This window comes from Podarcis pityusensis (genome assembly GCF_964106645.2).
Source record: "Podarcis pityusensis genome assembly, chromosome: 6".
Taxonomy (NCBI): Eukaryota; Metazoa; Chordata; class Lepidosauria; order Squamata; family Lacertidae; genus Podarcis; species Podarcis pityusensis.
Genome location: NC_138030.1, coordinates 34,906,722 through 34,934,482, shown reverse-complemented (window position 1 = coordinate 34,934,482; position 27,761 = coordinate 34,906,722). Strand labels below are relative to the sequence as shown.

At 42.0% G+C, this 27,761-nt stretch overlaps 1 protein-coding gene and 2 long non-coding RNA genes across 3 annotated transcripts in view; 2 read left to right on the top strand and 1 right to left on the bottom strand.

The window, feature by feature from the left end:
- Positions 1 to 4,505, top strand: part of LOC308479339 — a 40,135-nt gene extending 35,630 nt beyond the window's left edge. The window contains exons 4-5 of the long non-coding RNA XR_013987616.1: positions 780 to 4,049; positions 4,396 to 4,505. This is a non-coding gene — a long non-coding RNA (uncharacterized lncRNA). The remainder of the gene's footprint in view (positions 1 to 779; positions 4,050 to 4,395) is intronic.
- Positions 4,506 to 11,316: 6,811 nt separating this feature from the next.
- On the bottom strand, positions 11,317 to 13,400 carry LOC308479345. Its single transcript, XR_013987624.1, has 2 exons — positions 13,219 to 13,400; positions 11,317 to 11,674 (listed from the first exon to the last, which is right to left on the bottom strand). It is a non-coding gene; the product is annotated as an uncharacterized lncRNA (long non-coding RNA).
- Positions 13,401 to 13,512: 112 nt separating this feature from the next.
- LRIG2 (leucine rich repeats and immunoglobulin like domains 2) overlaps positions 13,513 to 27,761 on the top strand; it is a 46,837-nt gene continuing 32,588 nt past the window's right edge. The window contains exon 1 of the mRNA XM_081009801.1: positions 13,513 to 13,858. Coding sequence (XP_080865927.1) covers positions 13,614 to 13,858 — 245 coding nt within the window. The 5' untranslated portion in view covers positions 13,513 to 13,613. The remainder of the gene's footprint in view (positions 13,859 to 27,761) is intronic.

Here is a 27,761-nt window from a genome sequence, read left to right as displayed (position 1 = left end):
TATGGCAACCCTAGAATCTTCCCTTACAACAGGCTGCATTGAATATAATCAGTACTCACTGAACTATTTTAGAAGGCCCAACTTCCAAAGAGGATTTTTTAAATAAATGCTTTTTGTACTTCTGCAAAACCTTCCGTTTTCCCCAAGCCCGTTGATACTTCAACCTTGTTTATAGGTCATGCTGTTTGATCTACATTCTCAATGGCAATCACAGCCTAAAGGAAATGCAAATCTCCATATCCGATTTTGCAAGCCATGAGTTGGTTGGGAAGTGATTCATGTGCCCCTGTCTCAATAAAATCTGGGGAGATGTCATTGGAGTACATGTGCATTCTGTACGTGGCCTCCTTTGTAATGTTTTGCTTTAATATCTTTAAGATAATATTTTAGTTTCCTGTTAGTTATGCTGCTTTGAATATATCCTTTATATTTGACTTTCTTCTTTAATGTTTTATTCTAGATTGTTTTAGAATAATATTTGCAAGGACCCCAAGGATCATCTAGTCCAACTGCCGGAAATACAAGAATTCTGCCCTCTGTTTAATGTTGTACTGTAATGTAGCTTAGAAACTGCTTTGAGATTTTTTTCTTAAAAATATAAAGCAGTATAGAAATTTAATAAACAAACAAACAATTTATCAGAAAAGCTGGTATACTAGTAAGACACAAGGCGTTAATCAATATGAAGCATCTCTTCTGAATCTTTAGTATCTTATGACTTGGTCGCTGTATGAACCCAGACTATAAATGACAAGGCATTCTTCCCCCTCTCGTCTTAGATCAAAGGAAAAAAATGTTTCATAACACCAGCTATTCCAAGTGTTCTGTTGTGCAGAATGGACCAAAACAAGGAAGACAGACAACAGGCTCATACAAACAACTGTGACTTCAAGGTTCCAGAGCTAAAGAGCACAGGTGCAGACAGCATGCAAATCTGAAGGATGTTATCAGCTTCCTGTCAGTCAGAAAGTAACTCATTTACCAGAGAAAGAACATGTCCAGAGTCACAGGAAAAAGATCTTCTAGCAGGTATAGATGATATACTGTTAAGACCTGCCGATTTATGGCTGGGTTTGTGTTCAAATTAGCAAACAGCTTTGCTGGGGCTGGACTATGAAGCTTCATTTTCTCTCACGCCTTGCTACGGTGATAGTACGCAACATCAAAAGACAGGCCTTCCAAATAATCCAAGTCATTATTGCCTTAATATCATGAAAGGCTTCATGTTTTCTTTAATGGTAAAAGTGTTTGAGGCTTTCAGTATAGGAGGTATATGGATATACAGGGAATCAAACAAGCTGAAATCCTAATAGGCACACTTAATTGGAAGCTAAATATGCAGAGGACCAAGTTTTGCATGGTTTTCAGTAACAGAGGCAGTTGAGTTCAGCAGCAATATAGGTGCACTTGCTCAAGTCCTGCGGCTCCTGGGTAGCAGCCAGTTATTGGCACCAGGAATAAAACCAGGCTCCACCAGGCCTTGAAATAGCCATGGTCTGCACCACAGCCTACAATGCTCCCCCAGTTATTTGAGGACAGTAGATATGTTTCTCATCATTACAATTTCCCACCATCAATAAAACATTACAATGAAAACTAAACATCGATTTCCCTCTCCCCCTTCCATGGTTTCCTTGTCCCGGGTTCATTCTCCAGCATCTCCAAAAATGGGATTGAAGCTGCTCTGTAGGCATGTATGTGTATATAGATAGCTTGATGATCCAGGTTTTTAAAAAGCAGCTGCCGGGGGATCAGAATCAGTTCCAGTACAGTGGTGCCTCGGGTTACATACGCTTCAGGTTACAGACTCCGCTAACCCAGAAATAGTGCTTCAGGTTAAGAACTTTGCTTCAGGGTGAGAACAGAAATCGTGCAGCGGCAGCAGGAGGCCCCCTTAGCTAAAGTGGTGCTTCAGGTTAAGAACAGTTTCAGGTTAAGAGCGGACCTCCGGAACGAATTAAGTACTTAATCCGAGGTACCACTGTATGCAGAAGGTTAACCCTTTGCTCTCATACTGTAGTCCTAATGAACTTGCACCTCCCCCAGCTGCTTTTTATCCAGGAAGAAAGATTCCCATTGGATCAATCTGGGGGCAAATAACAGGTGGGGGCAGGACATCAGCATGGGAGGAAATAGTTTTAAAACCCTCTCCATACAGCACAGTCACAATCCTGAACACTACAACCAGCCCACAGATGGTTGCTATTAAAAAACAACAGCCAAAAAACATATGAAATGCATTGTATACCTGCATTGTCTTTTAATGTAAACCAACTTGGCACAGCTATAGTTTTCAAAGGCAACTTAGAAAGATGCATAAATAAAACCTGCCAACTGATGATAAAACTTTGTACACCTAATGAGGCAGGCTCTAGTCCACAAATGCTTATTCTGCAACAAGTCTGCTGGCTTTTAAGGAACCACAAGGCTCTTTTGCCGTCACTTCTGGAACAGGCTGACACAGCTATCCCTCCAGAAAGTTATACAGCATGTTGTTTGCCCCAGAGCTGGAGCAAAAAATGGAATGCTCATGCCATCTAGTGGAAATCTAACCAAAGAATTCCAAAAAGAAACTGTGCTTCCATAAAACGATGGAAGCATGTGCTGAGTTGTTCACACATTGTGCATTAGTAATACTGGGTAGAATAGATTAGCAACATTAAAAGCACAACAAGATTCCAGGATGAACCAGGCAGCTTGAAGCCTAATGCTAGAGTGGGTAAGATGGACCATTTTGGTAGTTAGCATTAAACTGAGACAAATAAACCCCAAATCAGTATGGCACAGAAAGAGGGAAACTGTATTCTGGGTAATTCTATGTTTTTGCCACAAGGGACTACCATGCTGCCTGGGGCTGATAAAGCCAAACAGCTTTTGGAGGGACAAAGGTTCCTTTTTTTTCTGATTTACGTGAATAAATAGGTTGCCAGGAACTTGCCTCTTGTCTTTCAGTGCTCTGGGGTACTGAGACAGGATATAAGCATTGTGCCCCTCACCCCACCCTTTCACGAGTCCTTATGTTCATCCTCTTCTCTGCTGCCCCTGGGTATGGCCTGATGCCAACTGTGAGGGGGACGCTCAGCAAAATGTCTTCTGGTGGCATCCCTGGCATCAGCGAGACCCTCATGATGCAGCTACCGGTGATGGTGGCAGGCAGCAGCATTGCTATGATCTGCAGCAGGTAGCTGTGAATTGTCTGCCCTGGGTTGAGGGCAACCCAGAGCATTTGCAGTCTGATTTTCAAACGTGTTTGCCAACACCATTTGGGACAGAGCTCAGAAAAACATCAGGTATCAGACTGTGAGCTTTCATGCAGACACTTGGTGGCAGTATAGGTACAGGTATCTGTCAGTGGTAGGCAACACCTAATTCTAATGGAACATTTCTCCATACAAAAAACCCTCCCTATAGAAAACTAGATGATAAGGAAAATAACCTGGGCTCAGTCTTCTCCAGGACATAAGAACTTGCTTTTTGCCCCTTTGAAGAAATCAGGTTTTATTTCTGGGGTAAAATATATAAAAGAATGGACAAGGAAATTCACTTTAAAAAATTGAAGAGTTAACCGGCTATAAAATGTCTCAGTTCTCTGTTAAGAGCTGTGATGTATGCAAAATATCAGAGGGGAGATTGCTGGTGGCTGTTCAATTAACTGCCACTTTGTGTCAGAACAAAAATTGTTCTGAGATTGAGCTTTCAGTCTTTAGACACAGTGGATTGAAAACCAGTGAGTTCTAATTGATTAAGGCAGTGAACATACTGCTTGATCCCATCAGTTTTGGCCTGACTGGGGAGAATGGGGTCTGAATTCCATTCAAATTTAAAACATTTGGCTGGAGAGACCCTTTTTCGGGCATAAAAGACAGGTCTCAGACCTCAATAAATGTTGATCTGTGTGTGCTTTGACCAGTGCTTTGTTACGAGAAAAAATGATGCCTATACTCTGGGCTGTTGCCCTGGGTACAAAAATTCATTGGGGCCAGGAAAAACAATTACATGTAAAACAATTACATGCTTTACTGGAACTTCATTAAGATATTGGTACAGTGGTGCCCCGCAAGACGAATGCCTCGCAAGACAGAAAACCCGCTAGACGAAAGGGTTTTCCGTTTTTCGATGCGCTTCGCAGGACGAATTTCCCTATGGGCTTGCTTCGCAAGACGAAAATGTCTTGCAAGTCTTGAGTTTTTTTCCGCTCCCCCCCTTTTTCTAAGCCGCTAAGCCGCTAATAGCCTTTTAGCAGCTAAGCCGCTAAGCCTTTAATAGCCGCTAAACCGCTAATAGCGCTAATCCGCTAAGCCACTAATAGGGTTGCTTCGCAAGACGAAAAATCCGCTAGACGAAGACACTCGCAGAACGGATTAATTTCGTCTTGCGAGGCACCACTGTATATAGTTATTACATGAGGCATGATGATTAAATGACTTGCTTCAACACCATACCTTTTTCTGTAGTCTCAGTACCTGACTGTGCATGCCTATTTTCACTACAGGGTCATACTAGTGCCGGATTTACATATAAACTAAACAAGCTATAGCTTAGGGCCCCATTCTCTTGGGGGCCCCAAAAATTTTTAAAGGAAATAAAAAACTGGATGCACATTTCCAAAATAAAGATAAAAAACAAATAAAATAAAATTTACTTACAGCAACAGTGTTTTGTATTGTGTAGGCTTCTATTTGTTGTGTGCAAATGGCATTGGATACCTGTTAGGTCCATAAATTACCATATACCATATATTCAACACCAAAAAACTGTGACAATTTGTTGTTGACAAAGGACAGCTGGACATATAAAGGGCCCCATTACCTTCAGTAGCTTAGGGCCTCATCAACCTAAATCCGGCCCTGGTCATACCATCCGACAGTCTCCTGGGACACAAACTCACGGCTCCTTCTCCAAGCCCGGGAAGCATTTGCCTAGCTTAGGGAAGGAGCTTGATGCTCTGAAGGGGTTAGAGAACCCTCCTGCCACCTCCCCCCTGCAAGGTGATCGTACTGCGTACCAATGTGTACAGCCAGAAAAAAGCACCACTTGACGGTATGTAAGGAAGAGGATGGAAAATTTGACTGAAGAAAACATCTAGGCCTAGAGGCTTCAAACACCTGAGGGAAGACAAGAGCTGAAACCACTAGCTGGATTTGAGGAAGTCTGCACAGAAAAGGGTCTAAGAAACAGCCTTTGAGAGAGTTCTAAAGCCAAGATGCAGCAGCCTTGCTGAATACCTGAGCTAGCAACGAATGCTCAACCTAGAATGCAGCAGAAGTACTGAGAGATGCCTGAGAGACCTCAGAAGAAAGATGCCATGGACCTGAGTGAAGACTGCAGGTATAGTCCCCAGTGCCTGATTAATGAGAGAAAACTGAGTTGGAGTGATTTAGGGAAATTGGCAATAGGTTTAAATGGGGGGAGGGGCTGGATCGCTCAGAGCTATCTTCTTATGGAAACATTTACCTTATAGTGCAGTGATGGCAAAACATTTAGAGACCAAGTGCCAAACTGCAGCCCAAAACCCACTTATTTATCGCAAAGGGCCAACACGGCAATTTAACCTGTATATCCCATTTTTTGTGTGTTTCACGTTTCTTCTTTATGACTGCTATTGTAATAAATAATCTTTCATAAAAATTATTACATTATATTCTTCATTAAACTATCTTTTCATTGATATATAATTTTATGGTATAACTCAGTGCTTTTTTCTAAAAAATGTTTAGGGGTACTCTCATTTTGACTCAAGAAAATCACCATGGGGGGAGGAATAAATACAGTTCAAATTGGGGAAAATAAATACAGTGGTACCTCAGATTTCGAACAGCTTAGTTCTTGAACTACTTGGAACCCAAACACTTCAAACCTGGAAATGAGTGTTCGGTTTTGGAACTTTTTTTGGAAGCTGAACGTGCACTGTTCTGAGTATAGCTTTCGTTTTGAGTGCCACACTTCCGTTTTCAGAGTGTGGGTAGGTGGGCCGGGCGGCAAGCGAGCAGGCACCTGCTGCCCTCCAGTGCTGGGTCCCTCCACTGCTGCTGCCCCTGCTGCAGCCGCAGCCGCAGCCACAACCACCACCCCCTCCTCCAGCTCCGGAGGCACTGAGTGAGGGAAGGCTGGGCTGGGCTGGCGAGCGAGCAGGCAACGAATGTCGCACACACACACCCAGCCTGCTCCTGCTTGCAGGCAAGTAGGAGTGGGATTGGGCTGCTCCACTAGGCAGCGTTGCTGCTTGCATGGGAACAGGAGCTGGATTGGGGCTGCTCAGGTGGGGTTGGGGAAGATGGAGGCAGCCTGGAAGCTGCATCTGAGAACCCCTGCATCACCTGAAGGCAGCCGGGTGCTCCTCAGCTGAGCTGCCCAATCCCGCTCCTACTTACGTGCAAGCAGGAGTGGAGACAGGGATCTCTCAGAAGTGAAGTGGAGACTTTGCGCTGAGATTTTATGGCTCGGAAACACAGATGCCGCTGGAAATACAGTTAGTCTATGTTGAGTTCAATCTGGTAGCACATTCTCAGAGGGAGGTTGTATGACTGCTGCTAGCACAAGCTGAGCTCAGCAGGCACTGAGCGGGTTGTGTGACTGAAGTGTTAAATAAACGTTTTGCTTTGTCCTCACTGGAAAGATAGTTTCTAACTAGAAGATGATAAATGTGTTTGTTTGTTCAAAGAATTTATGAACCATCAACCATTCAAAAATATTGTGGTGATATAAAAACAAAAGCCAAAACCAAGCCCAGTAACATGGAAACATGAAAAATACATTTAATTTATATGTAAAACCAACAGGAACGATATCCAACAATGCTACTCTGAAAATGCCTTTATTTAACAAGAAAATCTGAAGGAGGCACCTAAAAGAATAAATTGTTGGTGCCATCCAAATTTCCAAGCGGAGTGTGTTCCAAAGTGTGGGTGTCATTAAATGCAGGAGACAGTAGTATGAACAGATAGAGGAAGCTCCTTTCCTCCTCCTTCTCCATCTCCCCTTCATTTATGATGACTTTCAGAGAAACAAGGGTTACTTCTAAATGACCTGTTCATGGAGCAATCATCCTGATTTTATTGAGAGGAGGCAATGGTGCTTTCAACATGCACAAAATGATAGTTGCCTATACAGCAAAAATGAATTTTTCACCAACACAGGCACTATGGATTCAGTACCTAGCCAGCTTTTTCCGTTCAACTTGCTTAACATCTACCTGATTATGAGTTCTAGGAGACTCAAAAGCTTGACATTTTGGTTGGACTTTGGAATTTTTCAAAATACTAGTAGCCTTGCATGTTAGTGTAACAAACCTCTTCTGCTGCTTAGCTTATTTGGAAGAGCTTATTTACTGGGCATGTGGAAGATTGGCAAATAGCACCCGCAGAGATAACATAATTGCCCCTGCTTTGAAATAAGAGGTGCTACTTCATCCCTGCTGTGATAAGACAAAAAGTACAAGCTTATCAGAGTCAGTAAACACACCAAGTCCACACAGACAACCCTCAAATCAACTTTCCACTTCATAATAGCCACTCAAACTGATGGAACATCAGTTTTTTCTGAGGGGGGTGGGAATTGCTGAAGTCCCCATGATTCAGCAGACACACCCAGAAGCTCCTTGAGCCAGGAGACAAACTGTCCATTTTCAGAAAGAAATACAGCAGGAATTAATTTTTTTTTTAAATGATATTTATTAAAGTTTCAAAAGAAGGATACATAAATAAAAAAGAGAAAAAGAAAAAAAAGAAAAATACAAAACACAAAACACAAAAAAAACAATTAAAAACAATTCCATCTTTTCATCACTTCTCTTTCATTTACATGTTTCCCGGACCTCCTCATACCCCCATTTTTTGTATTCCAGTTCAATTTATTTAGTCCCGCAATTCCTTTCCCTCCTTAGGAATTAATATTTTTCTTTGGTAATTCAGGAAATACAAGGTTTTTGTAGACGTCTTTATCTTCAAAAGCTTGGAAGATGCCTCACTAGGAGAGAGGGGCGGTAATGATGGGAAACTGAGCTTGACCCAGAAAAGAGAAAGAGAGAAATCAGCTAGCAGAAATGAATCTGTACTGTACAGAAAGGCAAGCATGATCACAATAATAGTGGAAGTAGGGGATCAAACAGAGGGTGTTGTCACTTCCTGGGTGGCTTTCCCCCACACCTGGCAAGCACCCGAGGCGGGGGGGGGGTATGTTTTTCTTGCATTTTGGCAACACCTGTCTAACTGGTCCTGCCAATAAACACTTGTAGAGAACTGAATGGAATGTTGCCTGGGAGGTTCTCAGCAGGGCTTGCACAACAGGAAGTAGGCTGTAATGACTAACTCTTCCATCCTACCTGTGGGTAGTAGGGAGTACACACCAACAAATATCATTCATAGAGGATACTTAATAAGAACAGAGTTTCATTTTGGGTTTGGTTTTCTGTCTTGCAAACCCTAAGAAAAACCCCTCCATACCTTAAAAGATAAAGGTATCCCTGACGGTTAGGTCCAGTCGCGGACGACTCTGGGGTTGCGGCGCTCATCTTGCTTTATAGGCCGAGGGAGCTGGCATTTGTCCACAGACAGCTTCCGGGTCATGTGGCCAGTGTGACTAAGCCGCTTCTGGCAAACCAGAGCAGTGCACGGAAACACTGTTTACCTTCCCGCCGGAGCGGTGCCTATTTATCTACTTGCACTTGAAAGTGCTTTCAAAATGCTAGGTGGGCAGGAGCAGGTACCGAACAATGGGAGCTCACCCCGTCACGGGGATTCAAACTGCCGACCTACTGATTGGCAAGCCCTAGGCTCCGTGGTTTAGACCACAGCGCCACCCACGTCCCATACCATACCTTAGCATGCCCCTAAACATTCACTTTCAGCAGACTACCACTGGCTCCTGTCACAAATCAGCATAGCGAACAGTGTGGCTAGATGCTTCCTTTACAGCTATTCTTCTAACATCAGAGGATGTGAAGGTCTACATAGGTGATTAATTTTTTAAGAAAAGGAAGAGTTATACTGCATATGAAAAAATCTTAACACCTGGAAGAGAAGTGTTGTAGCAAGCTCAGTCTTTGACATCACATTTCCAAGTATTTTTTTTACTAAAAAAAATAAGTATAGGATTATATTTGGAAATGTGATAACTCCTTTTTACTATCTACTATGGGTAGGCAACCTAAGGCCCGGGGGCCGGGTCTGGCCCAATCGCCTTCTAACTCCGGCCTGTGGACAGTCCAGGAATCAACGTGTTTTTATATGAGTAGAATGTGTCATTTTATTTAAAATGCATATCTGGGTTATTTGTGGGGCATAGGAATTTGTTCATTTTTTAAAAAAAATATAGTCCAGCCCCCCACAAGGTCTGAGGGACAGTGGACCGGCCCCCTGCTGAAAAAGTTTGCTGACCCCTTTCCACAAACTTGTCAAGTAGTTGGGTAGTATTGAACCCAAGTTGCAAATGCATGGCTGAGACCAAGAGACAGGGATTTGAGGTCTCCAAGTAAGTTCATGCCAAGGCAAGATTTGAACAAAGGGTTTTGTAGCTAACAACTTATAATTTCTTGCACAACAGTTTCTTAGTTGGTGGCATAAACCTGTCCAAAAAGTGGCTTATACACTTTTGTGTTTCCTCATTCCTTGAGCAAATGTTCAGCTTTTACAGTCTGGCCTCTCTGTAGCTTTACACAGAAGTAACTCCCAGTGAGTTCAGTGGGATTTACTCCCTAAGGTGAGATAGGGCTGCAACCCCAAGCAACTACCAGTAAATTTCAGTGGAATATTCTCCCACATCATAGGCTCACAATCAGGTCACTTGTTCCTGTAGCTTTAGTAAGAAAGCACTTAAAAATAAATGATTTCAGTTGAGTTTTAAGAGGACCACTTTCCATATTATATTTTAATCATATGTGGTAGCTCACATTAAGTTGTTCCTCTGTATATAATGGAAAGAAGGAACATAGGTAATTGTGTCAGTGAATTACAGGAAACAGGTACTTAAACAGTGCCACAACAGTGTCTTTCTCTACCTAGTTATACGCATTCATTCTAGGGAGGGGCCTTAGCTCAGTAGTCTGGCTGTATCCCTTCTCTTCATTTTGCTTTTTCAAATCTAGGGATTTGTAAAAGTGCTATGAGATGAATAAGGAAATGGTTGCAAAAGGTAATACCACAAATATCTATGCTCAATTGTTTTTGCAGGTTGTTTGTTTTGACAGTAAGGTTCAATACAGACATGGTATGTTCCAAACCATGGCAACCTCATGTGTGCATTTTCCTCTTTGTCCTCATTGTTCCATGATTTGTTATATATATACAGTGAAAAATATTTTCTCTTTAATGTAAATTGACAGCAAACACTCAGATTCAGGGCAAACAGTATAGGAAGAATTTGTATTATTGCAAAAAGAGCACAGTTTGAAACTAGACTACTGATGAAATGACAGTGACCAAAATGTTTTGAAGATTCACCTAGAGTTTTTCCTATATTAAGTACATAGGGCATGATCTACCCAAAGTTGAACACTTTCATATTTCTGTTTTGAGTGAGAAGAATGTGTTTAATTTTCTCCCATTCAATATGATCTAGAAGTACTCAATATTGAATGGACTGTTATTTGGTACTGCTCTGTTTTGCCTGACCAGAGGCACTGTGCACAATATCTTCTCTGACAGGTATTCTGTGCCTTCAACAAGTACACATCAGACATAAATTCAACAGACAAAGTCTTTTCAAGTAGCATGGAGATGCTGTGATGGGAACAGAATGTTAGATTTACGGTTGTGTTGCAAATACTAAAAGGTACATGAGTCCTAAGAGTAACCCGAATAAGCACTGGTTTGTTTGTTTTCTGATTTGGAAAATCGAAAGACGGTAACCTTATTATACCGATATCATTTAATTTAGGGTATATTCTATTTCCAGAAGGGTAGTTGCATTAGTCTGTTGCAGCAAACACAAAAAAGACTCTTGTGGTTCCTTAAAACACACACTCTCCCCACCCCCATACAGTGCTTTCTTGGTGAAAAATGAGGTACCAGTGCAAATATATTGACAAAAGTGTTGAGTGTGCTAGCATAAAATGGCTGTCATGGGCAGCAAAAAAAGAGGTGGTGATACTCCGTAATGGTGAAAAGTGTTATTTTAAAAAAGCTGTGTAGGTGTGTGGGCTTATACAGCATTAACTCTTATGGACTACAGTTTACAGCCCTTCACTGTTTCTGTATTATATAGTCCAAGAAAGCTTATACTACAATAAACTTGTTAGTCTTTATAGTGCCACAGACTCTTTACTTTATCCTGTGACCTATGTATTCTCTGTATTATACTGGATTAAACCAAGGCCAAACATTTATCAGTTGTTCCAGGTTTCTTAGTTCATTTTATTACACTTTATTATTGGAGAAAACTACGTATGTGCCACTGAACACACCATTTACATGACTTTCAACAGCAGGTGTAACCCATCACAGTTTGTATCACACTTTATGTCTGAGGCCAACCCACCATGGGCACTTGGCATCTTTCTCTTTTTCTGATTCAGTGCCAAGTAAGTTAAGTTGTCTGATAGTTCTGCCCTTGCAGTTTCTAGGACTAGCTACCAGTTTCTAGGACACTTCTCCAAGTCATCCTCTCAAACTTCATAGCATTATAAGATGTTGCTGCAGGTTTAATTAACTTCACAGCCAAGATGAAAGGCGTCAGCCATCTGTAAAAAGAAAAGGGAAAGTGTAAGTTGGTTGGAGTCTAATAAAACACACGGAGCACAACCCCTGCTTAGAATCCCATCTCACTTGACACAAGAGGTGGCAACTGAGATGGCCCATAACACTTGGAGCCAGAGGCAGAAAGTATAAATGGCGCCTTCACATTGTGAAAATATTATAATAAGCTAAATAATTGGCAGTTTGATGCCCTTTAGTGGCATCTCAACCTCTGTTGCCTGAGGCAAATAACCTCACCCTGCCTAATGGTAGCACCCATTCTGACTGGCAAGAGTATGGAGAAAATACGGATATTTTTTCCCCCAAGAAGATATGGCCCTAATAAGGTCATTTAACAGCAGCTAGACCAGAAAGGGCTACAGATAGAATTTTGGGATGCTCTGTTACAAGAAGAAATGACAGCCACCTCTAGAGACTCCAGGATGGATTGTGTAGCAGTGGCATCAGAAAGTGATGTGTGTGTGATTTTTTTTGTGGTACACTCCATGGACACTGATACCTGCACTTTGATAGTGGTATTCGGGGGGAGGGGGTTCCTGAAGAAATTGAAAAGATCCATAGCACTGTTCAGGCCTAATGCAAGCTTGAGCAAAGGGCATAAGGGTTCTACACACCAGCCCTGCTCTCAGCATTTTGTGCTTGCTGGCCTTGCATGCTCCAGCCCTCACGTGGAATGGTCTGAAGGGAGTTAAGTGCATTTGTTTGGGATCACAGATAACACTGAGATAATGGGAGGGGACAGTTTACACACTGAGGGACACCCTTCATAGAGAGCTGTCCTTGGGGAGTGGGTTGAGTTCTACTTTGATGGTGGATTTGAAGAAATCTATGTAAGGGGTGGCGCTGTGGGTTAAACCACAGAGCCTAGGACTTGCCGATCAGAAGGTCGGCGGTTTGAATCCCCGCGACGGGGTGAGCTCCCATTGCTTGGTGCCTGCTCCTGCCAACCTAGCAGTTCAAAAGCACATCAAAGTGCAAGTAGATAAATAGGGACCGCTCTGGCAGGAAGGTAAACGGCATTTCCGTGCGCTGCTCTGGTTTGCCAGAAGCGGCTTAGTCATACTGGCCACATGACCCGGAATCTGTACGCCGGCTCCCCAGACCAATAAAGCGAGATGAGCACTGCAACCCCAAAGTCGGTCATGACTGCACCTAATGGTAAGGTAAAGGCCGCTTTACCTTTATGTAAATTCAGCAGGATCAATGCCTTAAATTCACATTTTTGCACAATGGTGACGCTGGGAAGTGCCAGGTCCCTAATTTTCATGGTTCTGTTCATAGACATGGATATAATGTGGAATTTGATGGGTGGATGTGTAGGGATTAAATATAAAAAACCACTGGACTCCTGTATTTATGAGGAGACGGTGAGGGTCGCACAGTTTCAGGGCTGACCACATCCCTTTAATCCCTTTAATCCCACAAGCACGGAGCGGGAGGGCAACGCCTAATCCCCGCAGCCCCGCTCCCATTTACTCGCGAGTAAGGCCCGCTGAAAACAGTGGGCTTTACTTCTGGGTAAACACACCTAGGACCGGGCTGCTGAAGGCGCTCGAGTCAACCTTGCCGCCGGCGGCGAAGGTGAGCGTAGAGGGCGGAGTTTCACCCCCCGCGGTGCAATTGCCCCGCCCTTTCCTCCGCCGACGCTCAAGCGCCTCCCTCCGGCGGCCCGAGACGCCTCCGCGGCCCCGCCCCCACTTCCCCCGAACGTTCTCCCAAGGCTCGGCGCGCGTGCGCAGAGCTCGGCCAGGCCTAGGTCGGATCCTCCCCTGTGGGCTCCGCTCTGCGCACGAGCAGGCCGAGGGGAGCAAGCAGGGGGCGGGGCGTGCGTGAGGCCGAGCTCGTAGCGGCGAGGCCTGGCTTGGCAGGGCCTTCGCGGGGGCGGGGAAGGGGGGGGGAGAAAGAGAAAGAGAGGGACGGAGGATGCGGTGGAGCTCCGGGCCTGGCCGGGGGGCGCCGCCAATGGCGCTGTTCCCGCCGGCGGCGCTGCTGCTGCTGCTGCTCCCCCTCCCGCCTCTTTTCCAAGGGGCGTCCGGGGACTCGTGCGCCGCCTCGCCTTGCTCTTGCCGGCGAGGTGTGTTGGACTGCAGCCGCCTCCGCTTGTCCGGCCGGAGCCTGGAGCAGGGCCTGCTCTCGCCTTTGCCTCGCAGCGGTGTCCCCTCCGCCAGGTGAGTCTCCTCTTTTCTGCGTCTCCATCCTCACGTTCCCCTTTTCCACCAGGGGCAGAAGGGTCTCCGCCCCGCAGACACGGCAGGTGCTTCCACCTCCCCCCTCAGTCGTCACGGGCAAAGCGGTATCCTGAGTGGAGGTTTCAGAAGTTGTCCTTTTCAGATCCTAAAGGGCAAATCTCGCCTCCCGTCTCGCTTTTTCTCCTTGACGCGGGGCAAAGCTGAGTGGGGGTGGTTGTATGCGTGGATGCTGAAGGATGGGCAGGTAAGAGGATCTTGTGGATCCCCTCGCTTGCAGGTGTCAAGTTCGTGTCTCAAAACAATGGGAACTGCTTATGAGTCTTCTCTCTCCCCCTCCTAACTCTGGATTTGTGTTTGTCCGCCAAATGGTGGGACGCTCACGCGCAACTCGTTTGTGTGAAGGGGTCCGCTTTGGGTTCTGCTGCTGTTACAACAGCATAGTTCGCCTGCCGGTTTCTGTTGTGTCGTATTATCGCTTACTGGAACTTTTTCCAGACAGTGTTACCACTTGCTCTTGATAAAAGTTGGCAGGAGTTGCTACTGATAGTCTGAACCTGGCCTTGGTGAATCTGTGGTATGGTCTGTTAACTTTTGCTGAACACACAAAGAAGACCAAAACATCAGTTGTGGAGTTTTGCTGTACTGGCTAAGTGTCCACAATCAGGGAAATCCGACAGTGTTGTTATTTTAAGGCAGGGGTGGAGAACCTGTGGCCTTCCAGATGTTGATGGACTCCCAACTCTCATCAGCCTAGCCAGCATAGTCAGTAGTCATGATCAAAACTGAGGTCTGACAAAATCTGGAGAGGACACCAGTTGCTCAGCTCTGTTATCAGATGATGTTTACTTCAAGGCAGGCAGATAGGAGACTGTTTTCAATGTCATTAAGGAGCTTGTGACAGTATTCCAAGAAGTGCTGAAGTATGTTCGCTAGAAGATAAAGGACTAGGTAGCTACTGTGCTGTTCCCCCATGAGTGGACCCTTTTATCATGTTACACAGATGTTACACTTGCCTGTCAGTTATCTCACTGAACATGTTGGACAGGTATCACTTAGTGGTATATTAGATATGGTTTATTGTGGAGCAATATATAAAGCTATATAGTATGACTCTTGTTTCCTTTTTAAAATGGTTGTTAAAGTTTGAGCATCAGTTACCATCATTATTTCTCTTATTGTTTCTGTAGTTCTGATTCCAACCTTTTCAAGAGTGTCCCTTTTCTGATTGGCAAATTTGGGGCTGTCTTCATGAAAATAAGTTGCCCCAGTATTCCTTTGCTTAGTGTCTATCCACTCAAATATACATGCTGGTAGTTTTTATGTCAGTGTAGTTGTCATGAAACATGTACACCATTTTGAGCTCATTGAAAGAAAAGATGGGATATAAATGTACCAAATAAACCAATTTGACTTCTAGCAATTAATTTTGGTAATTGTAGTAGGCTGCAGGTATTGGAAGTTCTCTGTGAGAAGTTCACAAGACCCCTTGATGGAATCACAGTACTTGGGAGAGGGACAACTGCTAAACTTAGTTGTCTTGCCTGGCTTGGGGAAGATCCTGGGATGTGTCTTTGTGTTATTCAGTCAGACACTGAAGCATCATTGATGGTTAAGGTAACCCTATGCTAAATATTGTTCTGTGTAGTCAGCTAGTGTCTATAAATAGCATACCAAAGGCAAGTGAAAAAGGTAAGGTAGTGCACATTTATGTATTTGTATTTGTATTGTTTTGACATGTAAAAATGGAATCTGTCTGCAATTCATATTGTGAAAGACAGAACTGGGATTTCTTTTTGCAGTGTGGTTGCTGTTTTTGTTCCTGATGAGACTCTTCTAGTCATTGGTCATGAGCCCAGGGCTGTTTCTGACCTCTCATAGTTGGCCTTAATGCCAAGTCGTTTAATTATGAGACTACTTCTTCCTAATAATGGTATTGCTACTGACTGTGGAAGGTAGTTGCTAGTTAGATGACTTTGAATATCTTGGGGATATTACAGTCAAGCCAGAGGAGTGTGATTTATTTTTTTGTCACACGTCTAAATCTGCACAATAAAGCAGAGGATGGCTAAACTTGCCATGTACACAAGAAAAAGTATTGTGGCACTTAAAATCCAGAACTTGGATCCTATTGACATCAGTATGAAAAACTTGCCATGACACAGTTAGGTCCTGTTGGAACGAAATACAGCTAATTTACATAGCAATCTTAACCCTATTTAGCTGGGAGTAAGCCCAGTTGAATTCAGTGGGCTTTTGAGTAGATTGCAGCCTTTAATTTAGGGAACAACAGATGTATTCCAGCATAAGATTTTGTAGACATGAGCTCACTTTGTCAAGATTCATGAAGTCTTATCATCAGTTGGCAGATCATATATACACATGTGGGTACAGAGTGAAAAAATGATTTTAAAATGATAAACAATGGGGTCTGTAACATTTCTGTGCAAAACCCAAATGTATACAGGCTCCTTGCTTAGAAATGTCACAGACCGTTTGCATTTTATGTCCTGTTGGCCCCACAGTTCAGAATTTCCATTAGTTTTGTATGCACAGATGTATATGTGCATACAAGACTAATGTGTTTTCCTTCACAACATGTCTTTCTAAATAAAGGAGCTGTAGCATCATTTATTTTTTTTAAATTGATCTTTGGAAGAAATTGGTTGTAAGTGTGTAAAACCCCCGTTTGAAATCTGATTACTTTTCTGCATAGATGTTTATGAAGTGTATGTAATCCTTTAGTGCAGTCTAATCTTAAATCTACCATTTAAAATTCATTTTTTGATACTTCTGAATATGATGCCTAATTTATTTATCCAAATTTATAGACCATCACACATAGTGTTTTCCAGGGTGTCATGAAATAAACAGCTGTTACACAAATAATGTATGTTAGTTAATAAAGCAGAAGAGCCTGGAAGTACTTAAACACAAAAGTGGGCTCACTACTTTACCTCACATGCCTGGAGAATATGAATGCTTTAGTCAGGGTCTCTGTCTTCTCAGCTTCAAGCAATAGCATATTTGACAGTCAGACCACAACAGAGAAAGCTCTCATATACCTACCTCACTGCCTAGTGCAACAAGCCTACCAACTGCAGGGTCCAGGATGAATTGTATGAGAGAAGGAGCTTTACCAGTCTTGCAGTCTGATCCTGTGCATATCGACTTGTAAGTAAATTCCACTGAATTCAGTGGGAAATGTTCCTGTGTAAGAGTTTGGGATTGCAGGCAGAAGTACATGAGATGCTTTCTGCTACTTTGCTTGATTAAGTAAATCTGGTGAACAGCTGCTAGCTGCTCTCTAAGTTTAATTGAAAAAATGTTTTTTGCTTTTAAAGGTTTAGAAAAGTGCTATCATTGCTTGTGGTTCCTCCTCTTAGAAAATGCTCTGCTACTGAGCGTGGGCTTTATTTAATCAAGATAAGAGAGCCACGTCATATGGCATTTAGCTTTCTATATTGTGTAATAAATGTGTGACTTAGTTCTGTTGTGCAAGACTTATACCAAACAGCATATAGATGGTAACACATGGAGCCCTAAAACAAAACATTACAGTGTGAAAATCCTTTGTTCAGGGTTCCAGTCTCTTCATTCCATTCCGCCCCTCCAAACCTCAACAGTTAGTCAGCATCCCATTTTCACTGAGCATGCTGAGTCCTCTAGTGCTTAATCCAAGCTGCAGGAAAATCTTTTATTCATTTTTTCAACTACTTATATACTGCTTAACACTATAGTTTCTAAGTGGTGTACAAAAGGGATATAGTGGGAATAAAATGGTTTAAAGTTAACTGTAAAATCAGAAACAATTATTTAAAATATCTGCTGTAATTTTAAAAAGTCTTCATCAAGCTCCAAGAGCATACTGATGACACTTTGCTCCAAATCCTGAAGTGATTGCTCCTTATGTCTTCACATGGACATTTAATAGCACCGAGGACAAAATAGTGCCTGGTGGCACCTCATAATACAAATGCCAGGTGGGTCAAGAACATGCCTGCCACATTGCTCTCTGGAACCAGCCTTGCAAGTAAGACCAGAAACACCTTAAAGCAGTGTTCCTGACACTCATCCTGCAAAATGTATGCATCTAGAATTTTGTTTGATCTAATTTTGAATACATCATTGAACTTGCTTTTTATTTTTTACATGAATGCTTTATGATTTCTAATCCTCGTTCCCTTTTAAAAACTGTTTAATGTTGTTGTTGTTCAGTCGTTTAGTCGTGTCCGACTCTTCGTGACCCCATGGACCAGAGCATGCCAGGCACTCCTGTCTTCCACTGCCTCCCGCAGTTTAATAGTTACTGTTTAATAGTTACTGTTAAACTAAACATTTTTCTTTCAGTTAATTCTGTTTTTACTTTATCACTTGATAGCCAGAGGATTATCACCATTTTCTTTTGCAATAGCAGTCAACTTAAAAAAGAAATCAGTAATATTATCTTAGCATGGTGATAGAGACAAGAACATCCCCCTCTCCCAAGTTGGGGCAGCTGGTTCATGATGACAAACCTTCACTTGCAGTCAATACCAGCCAAGAGTTGTTGACCCTGTGCATGCTGTACAGCAGCTAATGGAGTCCACAGACTATGGTGATATTAAAAATATTTATAGCCCACCCTTCTACAGAATTGTTAGTACTCAGCGACCTAACATTTTAAATAACAATGAAATTCAAGAGTCCAACATCAGAAAAAAAGGCAAGTGCAGAAGATGCAACCAGTCTTTAAAATAAGATTGCAAAAGTATCAGCATGTCAAATGCCTGTTGGACTAATACTAAAACATCTTAAAGTGGCAAAAAGCAAGGAGAGAGAAGGCCAAACTGGCACCCAAGATAGGGAGTTCCACAATCTAGGCTCACTTCTGTGATCTAACCAGCTGTGCCTTGTTCACAATCAAAACATAAAGAAGAGCTTCCCTAATGGATCTTAGGGTGGAGGCAAGTTGATACGGGAGGAGACAAACCCTCAGGGATCCTGAGCACATGCTGTTTATGAGTTCAATGATAATCACCAACAGTTTGAATTGTGAATAGGCAACTAGTGCAGCTGTTGTAAAACAGGTATAATATGCTCATGTAGACAAACATCAACTAGTTTTGTTGCTGATACATTCTGGATCAACTGACGTTTCTGTAGGCTCTTCAAAGGAAGTCCCACGTAGAGTGCATTGCAAAAATTAAGTCTAGTTGCAGTTGGTGCACCACCCTAAGCAGGGCAAAAGTGATAGATCCATTCACAATCTGTCAAACTGATAGTTAAATAAAACCTCCAGGTTCAGAGGCATTATATAATTTACAGTATTCAGTGCTGGTGACAAACTATGGAACAGCATTTTGCTTTTGTGCCCTGGCCATTCCCTGAAATGTATTGCTGGTCTGGATAGGCCTTTGATCTTGCTCATCGGGGTGCTGTTCTCTTTCCAAAGTATGTAAGGATATGTTACTTTTTTCTAACCTTTTTTTGGTCTGACTTGCTATATATAAGATTTCATCTTGCGTTATTTCACTCACCATGTTGAAGGCACACCATCTATTCTTTTCCTCCTTGCCTCTCTGTCTTTTAAATAAACATTTTTTTTTCTCATTCAAAATCTCCACTTGAACTTCCAATCCATGCATTTTAACATGGTGTCCATGTGGAAAATGGATGACGGTATTGTCTTATGGATTGACTGCTTTAACTGTGACTGGTTTAACTGTGATCTGTATATAGCCCAGGTGTCTTTCTGGGAAAGGATTATTCATTAACAAACAATGTCTGAGCATCATATTCCCCACCCCCAAAAAAGCATTTGCAGAGTACTCAAGTATTCAAATTTGCAGAGTGTGTCAAGTACTCAATTAAAGCCCATAAATTAGAAGATGTACCCTAAGATGAGCTATACATACCTGTCATGTATGATCTAGTTGAGATTCCTGCATTGCAGGGGGTTGGAATAGATGACCCTCAGGGTCCCTTCCAACTCTACAATTCTATGATTCTGTGTATTCGCTCGCTCTCTGGATTGTAGGTGTAGTGGTCATTGGATTAATGCAAAGCACTCAAATCCTGAGTCTTGTACAGAAGTTTAGTTGCTTTGAGTTTTCTTATAACAAAAAGGATGGGTGGTTTTTTGTGCTAGTGCAGTGTGCTTTCCTGTCTCTCCTCCCCTTGTGTGTGCCTTCACATCTGCTCTGGAGGGTTGGGGACAGAATCAGGAGATGCGGGGGAGGAAAGTGGGGATCATTCAATTGCTCCATAAGGTGTCCTTGTGGTGATGAAGTGTTAGTAGGAACATAGGAAGCACCCATATACCAAATCAAACCATAGCTCAGTATTGTCTATGCTGACAGGCAACAGTTCTCCAGGGTTTCAGGCAGAGTAGCTCTCATCCCTACCTGGAGAGACTAGGGACTGCGCCTATGATCTTCTGCACGCCCTTAGAGCCACCTTGAAATAAAATAAATGTTGAACGTCTTTGAGCACAATGATACGTACTTCAAAGTAAACATGTAAGATTTGGAATGCATATGTGTTAATTTCCTCAAATTCACTAAATTGAAGGGTGGAGATGAGCAAGAACTCACAACCTATAAGTGGTTTGGGATTAAATCAGTTCACACCTTGAAAATAAATAGTTATTGTATTATAGCCAAGTATTTATCTTAATTAAATTTTAAATGTTCTTAATGCCAGTCCTAGCCAAGACAGTTTATGATTTTACAATTACTTAATCTGAAACAAAGGAAGTTCTCTTCTGTGTCCCCTCCCAATCCCCCCCCCTTTTAACTCAGTATTTGGTTTCCAACAAAAAGAAGGGGGAGGAGGAGCTACAACACACTTTCCCCTTTTCTTGCTTGCTACATTATAAAATATTTAGCTTAAGGCTGCTGAGCCATCTAACTCCATATTGTCGAGTCTGCTGGCAGCTCCCCAGGGTCTCAAACAGGGTCTTTCTCACCTCTGGAGATGCCAGGAATTGAACCAAGGACCTTCTGCAAAGTGTGTGCCCTGTCACTGAGCAACAGCATTTCCCCATTACTATAACGTGCAGTGAATGAAACAAAACAATGATTTATCTCTTTTAAAACTATAAAGTCTGTAATTTAAAAAGTACTTGTTTTGGCAAGTGTATCGTAGCCATTCTTAAGAACATATGAAGAGCCTGCTGGATCAGGCCAGTGGCCCATCTCGTCCAGCATCCTGTTCTCTTTAGTAGCCATTGATTGCCTTTACACTCATTAATTTGTTTAATTCTCTTTCAAAGTTGGTGGCCATCACTGTGCACTGTGTGAAGAGTTATTTTGTCAGTCCTGACTTCTCCGATGTTCAGCTTCATTGGATGTTCATGAGTTTATCATTATGGGAGAGGGAGAAAAGCTTTTCCTCTATCAACTTTCTCCATCCCATGCATAATTTTCTGCACTTCTATCACTTCTCCTCTTACTCACCTTTTATCTAAACTAAAAGGCTACAAATTTGACATCCTTTCCTCACAGGGGAGTTTCTCCATTCCCTTGACCATCCAACTCCACTCTTTGCAATCCCTTTTTGTTTTAACAACTGAACAACTTAGTATCATTAGCATCTTGGCCATCTCGTTGCTCACCTCTTAACCCCAGATGGTTTATGAACAAGTTAAAAAGCACAGGTCCCAGTATTGATCCTTAAGGGATTCCACTGTCTACCTCCCTCCATCAGGAACGTTGTCCATTTATTCCTGCTCTTTGCTTCCTGTTGAGCTCCTCTTGGGGAATATGAACTACTTATTTATTATTTCATGATTGCCAAAGAATTGATGCTTTTGAATTCTGGTGCTGGAGGAGACTCTTGAGAGTCCCATAGACTGCAAGAAGATGAAAGCTATCCATTCTGAAGGAAATCAGCCCTGAGTGCTCACTGGAAGGACAGATCATGAAGCTGAGGCTCCAATACTTTGGCCACCTCGTGAGAAGAGAAGACTCCCTGGAAAAGACCCTGATGTTGGGAAAGATTGAGGGCACAAGGAGAAGGAGATGACAGAGGACGAGATGGATGGACAGTGTTCTTGAAGCTATGAACATGAGTTTGACCAAACTGCGGGAGGCAGTGGAAGACAGGAGTGCCTGGCATGCTCTGGTCCATGGGGTCACGAAGAATCGGACACAACTAAACGACTAAACAACAACAACAACAAACTTACTTGGGGGTCTGTTGAAAGCTTTTTTTAAAGTCCACATACATAATATCAAGTAGATCACTTCTTCCTATTATGCTTGTTGCTATTGTAAAAGAACTCTAATAGGTTAGTGAGACAGGGCTTACCCTTGTGGAAGCCATGCTGGCTGTGCTTCAGCAAGGCTTATTCTTCTGTATATTTGGTGATTTTGTCTTTAACAGTGCATTTTGTCAGACGTTAAGCTATGTGGCCTGTGATTTGCAGGAAAGGCCCTCCCCCCACCTGATTCCTTTTTTAAAAAATGGTGTTACATTGGCTGTTTCCAGTCCCTGGGTATGGAGGCTGAACTGCGGAAAGGTTGTTTTCCACGTGGCGTATTGAATCATGTGAAAACCTTGCTTTCATTCTAAAGTGGTACAAATAGGCCAGAGTTACATTTTGGTTCATTAACACTTTATGATAATTCAGAAAATAAGTGTAGTTCCTGATGGAATTCAAGTGAAACAGTAGGCTTTATTAAACGAGATACTCTTGCTTTAACTCTACAAAGCAGACTGGGTAGACCAGTCCCAGTACTGAAATCATCTTATTTGTGTTGTAACAGCCTATCAACACAATCATCAGTATACAATTGTGGTATATATATAACAGTTCTCTGACACTGACATGGGTTTCTATCATCATTCATTTCTAAGAAGCTGAAAAACTATTTTGCATCAGCTGCTAGACATATGATCGTTCAGAATCATCCTCACTGCAAAACATGCTAGCTAGGAAATGCTCTGCCTGTGGTACCTATGAAGTTGAGCTTAATATTACTTAAGTGCACTAATAATGTTCCACCATTTAGGAATTTATTACATTTAACAAGCCTTTCAAGTCTCTTTCAAGTCTCTTCCAGGTTACATGTAAGCCTTTGCCAAGAAAAATGGTTTCCTCATCAAGAATAAGTGAGGTGTTTCGTTAGGAAAACAAAAGAAAATCTTTCCTTGACATTTGTAATGAGAGCAGATTTTTAGCTTTTCCAAAAAAAAACAAAAAAAAAAAAAAACCCCTTATGTCCAAGCAGGCAAAGGATTGTGTATACAGAACAGCTTAGCAGCAAATACAGTGAGAAGGTGGGGTTCTCATGTTATGCAATCTTCGAAGTGCTGTAAATAACAGCATGGGTACATTCATTGTGATTGTGGAGTATTTTGACAAATAGCAAGTTAATAGTGTGGAAAATTATTACTTTTCACTTGAATTGTCTATAATAGGTTTTCAAAGACAAAAATCAGTTGCCAGATGTCATACTTTATTGTGATGTAGGGCACGAGGGCTTTGTTTGCCCTTGGCACATCTGCCCATTAGTTCATAACTTGCAGAATAGAACCTCAGGGGATTTTGTTGGCAGTTTCTGTTGGCATAGTGGTGAAAGATACCATAGGCTGTTTTTCTAGGGCTGAATTATGAATCATTCATGGCAAAGGAAAATAGCAAGTTGGATACCCCCATGGGGGTAGCTTTGTGCTAATAGCTGATGCAGTCAAACAAGCTCTGTGGTGGGGTATTCAATATAATCAAAGTGATTACTATTTTCTCTCCCATTTCTCACCAATCTGTCACCCTTTAGAGTGTTGCTTACAAGTGCCAAGTGAAGCCTTGCAGTGTCAAAATAAAAATGTGCTCAGTGTAGAACAAATGTCTAGAAATGTTTAACATAGCAAACCTCTAAAACTTCATAGGAATAATAATTTTAAAAATATTAATGGTAATTGAGTGGTGCTAGATGCATGGCTGGTAGTGATTCTGAGGAGTTTTCCATAAAGCTTACATGGCTGGGTGCATTTCTGCAGTTATATGCATATTCCTAGGTGGATGAAAATGATACAACTCCAAGTTCCAAGGTTGCCACTCATCCCTTTCACAAGCCCAAGAAAGCAAAGCTAGCCAGAGGAAGAATTTTATGCAAGCATCTTCTAAATGATATGGGCATGATAATGAATGCTGTGTAGCAGACTTTCTCAACCTGTACATAGTGCAAACTGCTGCTTAATAATATTATCTGAAAGTTCTACCCTATTTGCAGTTAACTAATAACTATAGCAACTGCTCGCTTGGAGCATTATTATTAGAAAGTCATTTCTGTTGACTGTGGAAATGATGATCTAATACCATACATCAAGCAGGATACTTTGCTGACACTGACTTAATGTTAGAAACCTATGGTGTCAGTTTGACCTTCTTGAAAGAGGAGACTTTTGACATCAGGCAGCTGTACCATTAATCTGGGTCTAGAAGCTGCAGACAGAAGGAAATTGGCAATGCAGTTTGAATTTCTGTGCAGCTAAGACAATCCCTGATCCCTTTTTGCCCTGGTATAGGTTGTGGTTTTTGGTTGGCCCTGATTAAGCATGAAAGGTTGCTAAAACCTTTTTCTTTTTACCATAAGTGATGATGGTGGGACAAAGATGTGATTAGCTTCTGTGAGGGTGCCTCAAGTCCGCTGGAGTCTGTTCTAGGTCTTAATGTTGCGAAGCTGTATCTGTAAAGTCACTGTGAGTATTTGTGTGAGTCTCTTATTTGCTGCTTCCCGCTGAAACATCTGCATTTTCACTAACATCACTTCTGGCACCAAGGAGCTGATGTTCTTCCCTCATTCATTGCCTCAGGGACCCATTCTAGTGTGAACAAGTCCCTAGTCAGCAATGCTTTTTTTTCCTACTGTGAAGCATGAGCCTGAAGGAATGTACAGTTTCTCTGGCAATTTCATACTGTGGAAGAAATACAAAAATAAAGGCCCCACTTGCAGTTTACAAATATAGCACAGTTACAGATTGCAGCACAGTTTTGTAGATGTCTTTGCCAAAGTCTGTAATAGCACCATTAATGTGTAATTGGTGTTCTAAGTGTTCCAAGCTAATATTTGAAGAGTAATGGTTTTTTTTAAAAAAAACAACAACAAAAAACCCTGCTGCCCTTGTTTTGATTGCTGAGGAAGGAAAGATCATCCACACTTCTCTGCTACTTGTAAAATTCAGACCTAACTGCTTCAAAAACGTGCTGTGATTCTTCATACCTTCCTTGAATTATTTACAGCTTCATGGTACCGAACAGCTACATTAACAGCACCTCTGACTACATGATACTGGTATTTTAATAATTCATTGCTTACTACAGCTGAATCCCTGTAGACTAGAATATGTAGATGCTTGGTTTATAACAGCAGTAAAAACCGCTTTCCCTGCTGAGACCAGCGTTAGTGTATTTTTCCTGTTGATAGTCTCATAGTATGTATAGTATTGAAAAACTGAAGAGAAGACAGTTTTAACAGGCTTTATCCATAAAATTTCATGCTAGTATCCTATCTTCTTCCTCCCTCCAGCCTCTTGTTTATTTCAGGAGTCCCTCCTGAACAATGTTTGATAGGAGGGTATTGGATGATTCTCATCCCAGCAGCAACCCATCCCATATTGTCCATGAAAGCCCTCTATTCTCTACCTCCTACAGAGGCTTTTTAGAAGACAAATGAGAGAACGGGAAAGTTTACTGATGCGAATTTCCTTATGTTTACTTACCTTAGGATTCAGGCTCTATATTAGAATCCAGCTGGGCTGGATCTAAGCATTTCCAGAAGGATACTATATTACCTTTTTGTATGTAAAGCAGGGTGGATAAAAATCAATGATTAAAAATAATCAGATTTTTAAAATTGGATTTTTAAAAAATTGGATTTTAAAAATAAAATGCTTTTGGAGGAAAAAAACTTTATAAAGATAGTTTTCTATTTAAGTTACATTATAGTCCAAAGGCTATTCATCAGGAAATAAGGATTACCGTATTTTTCGCTCTATAGGACGCACTTTTTTCCCTTCAAAAATGAAGGGAAAATGTGTGTGTGTCCTATGGAGCGAAGACGCCATAGCCCCGCGACCCTCTCCCGGCTGGAGAAGTGACGCGCGGCTATGGCAGGAGCCTCTACAGCCGCGCGTCACCTCTCCAGCCGGGAGAGCGCGCGCGGGGCTAAAGAAGCACCCTGCGGGCTTCCCCCCGCCAGCCCCAAAGAGCAGGTCGAAAGGAACCTGAAGCCTGGAGAGCGAGAGGGGTCAGTGCACACCGACCCTTCTCGCTCTCCAGGCTTCCAAGGTAGCCGCCTGAACGCATCTTAAACGGCACCTTGTTTTAGAGCGGGAAAACAAGAGGGGGAAACTTCTCCCCCTCTCTGCACAGCGCCTCCTGCCACTTCGCTGAAGGGGCGCTGGGCAGAGAGGGGGAGAATTTTTTTTCTTGTTCTCCCCCCTCTAAAACAAAGTGCGTCCTATTGTCCGGTGCGTCCTATGGTACGAAAAATACTAGTTTTAAGTTTTTCATGTGTGCTAAAACTCAGTCTCTTAAAAAAAATATTGTTTAATCACATCAGTTAACAAACATGGATACATATGCTATAATGTTATTGTCTTAGTTAAATAAATTGTTTAAATTGTTATTAAGGAAATGATTATTTTTCTCCTTCCAATAAAGTACAGCAGAAAAGTTGTCCAAATATAAACAGTTAACTTATTAAACCTCACAATAATTTCATAATTATCTGTCTATGTATTTCTAATAGTATAACCAAATCAGTAATTTTTGATATAACTATAAAAACTACTCTGAAAATTTATTATTCCAAAAATGAAACCTTTCTGTGGTTGTAAATATTAAGATGATACCAGGAAGAATAGGTCTTTCGGTAAAAAAATGATTTAAATCAAGTCTTACTGACTAGTGATTAAAATCATGATTAAAATTGATTGCATTTAAATCAAATCCACCCTGGTGTAAAGTACTTTAATGACTTAAAAAACCTGACATGAGCAATTTTCCATTTCCATTATACAGTAACAAAAATTGTTTCACTTCTGTGGTTTGTTTTCTATACAGTAAAACTTTGTGACAGGGGAAGGCTTTCTCTTTAGAGATTTCTTAATTGCCTTTTGTTTGTTTGTTTTGCAACTCTCCATGAAATCCCTATTGTAGACAGGTGTAACTAGATTTTATTAAGGCAGCTGTACCCTCCTATACAGGTTTAAGTTATACTTATTTTAGCAAAGATATATCTGCTTGATCTTGTAGTCAGCCCTTCAAAATCCACCAGCTAATGTCCTTGCCAAAGCAAAAACAGAAACCTACAAGATAAACAACCAGCCGTGTAGCAATGAATCTGACTTATTTGCCAGATTCATGTCATAACATTATAACTGGTTGTGACCTAATGACAAAATAGATTGCTTGATTAAGGACACTAGAACAGCCTGCTGGATCAGAAAAATGGCCCATCTGGCATCCTAGTCTCAGAGTGGCCAACCGGATGCCCCAAAGTAACAACTCTCTCCTCACTTGCGATTCCCAGCACCTGGCATTCAGAAGCACTCTGCCTCTAATAGTAGAGGTAGAACAGATTCAGGTAGGTAGCCGTGTTGGTCTGACACAGTCGAAGCAAATACAAAAATTGTCCAGTAGCACCTTAGAGACCAATTAAGTTTGTTCTGGGTACAGTGGTGCCTCGCAAGACGAAAAGAATCCGTTCCGCAAGTCTCTTCGTCTTGCGGGTTTTTTCGTCTTGCGAAGCAAGCCCATTAGCAGTTTAGCGGATTAGTGCTACAGGGCTTAGCAGGCTTAGTGGATCAGCTGATAAGCGGCTTAACGATAAGCTGATAAGCGGCTTAAGGATCAGCTGATAAGCGGCTTAACGATAAGCTGATAAGCGGCTTAGCA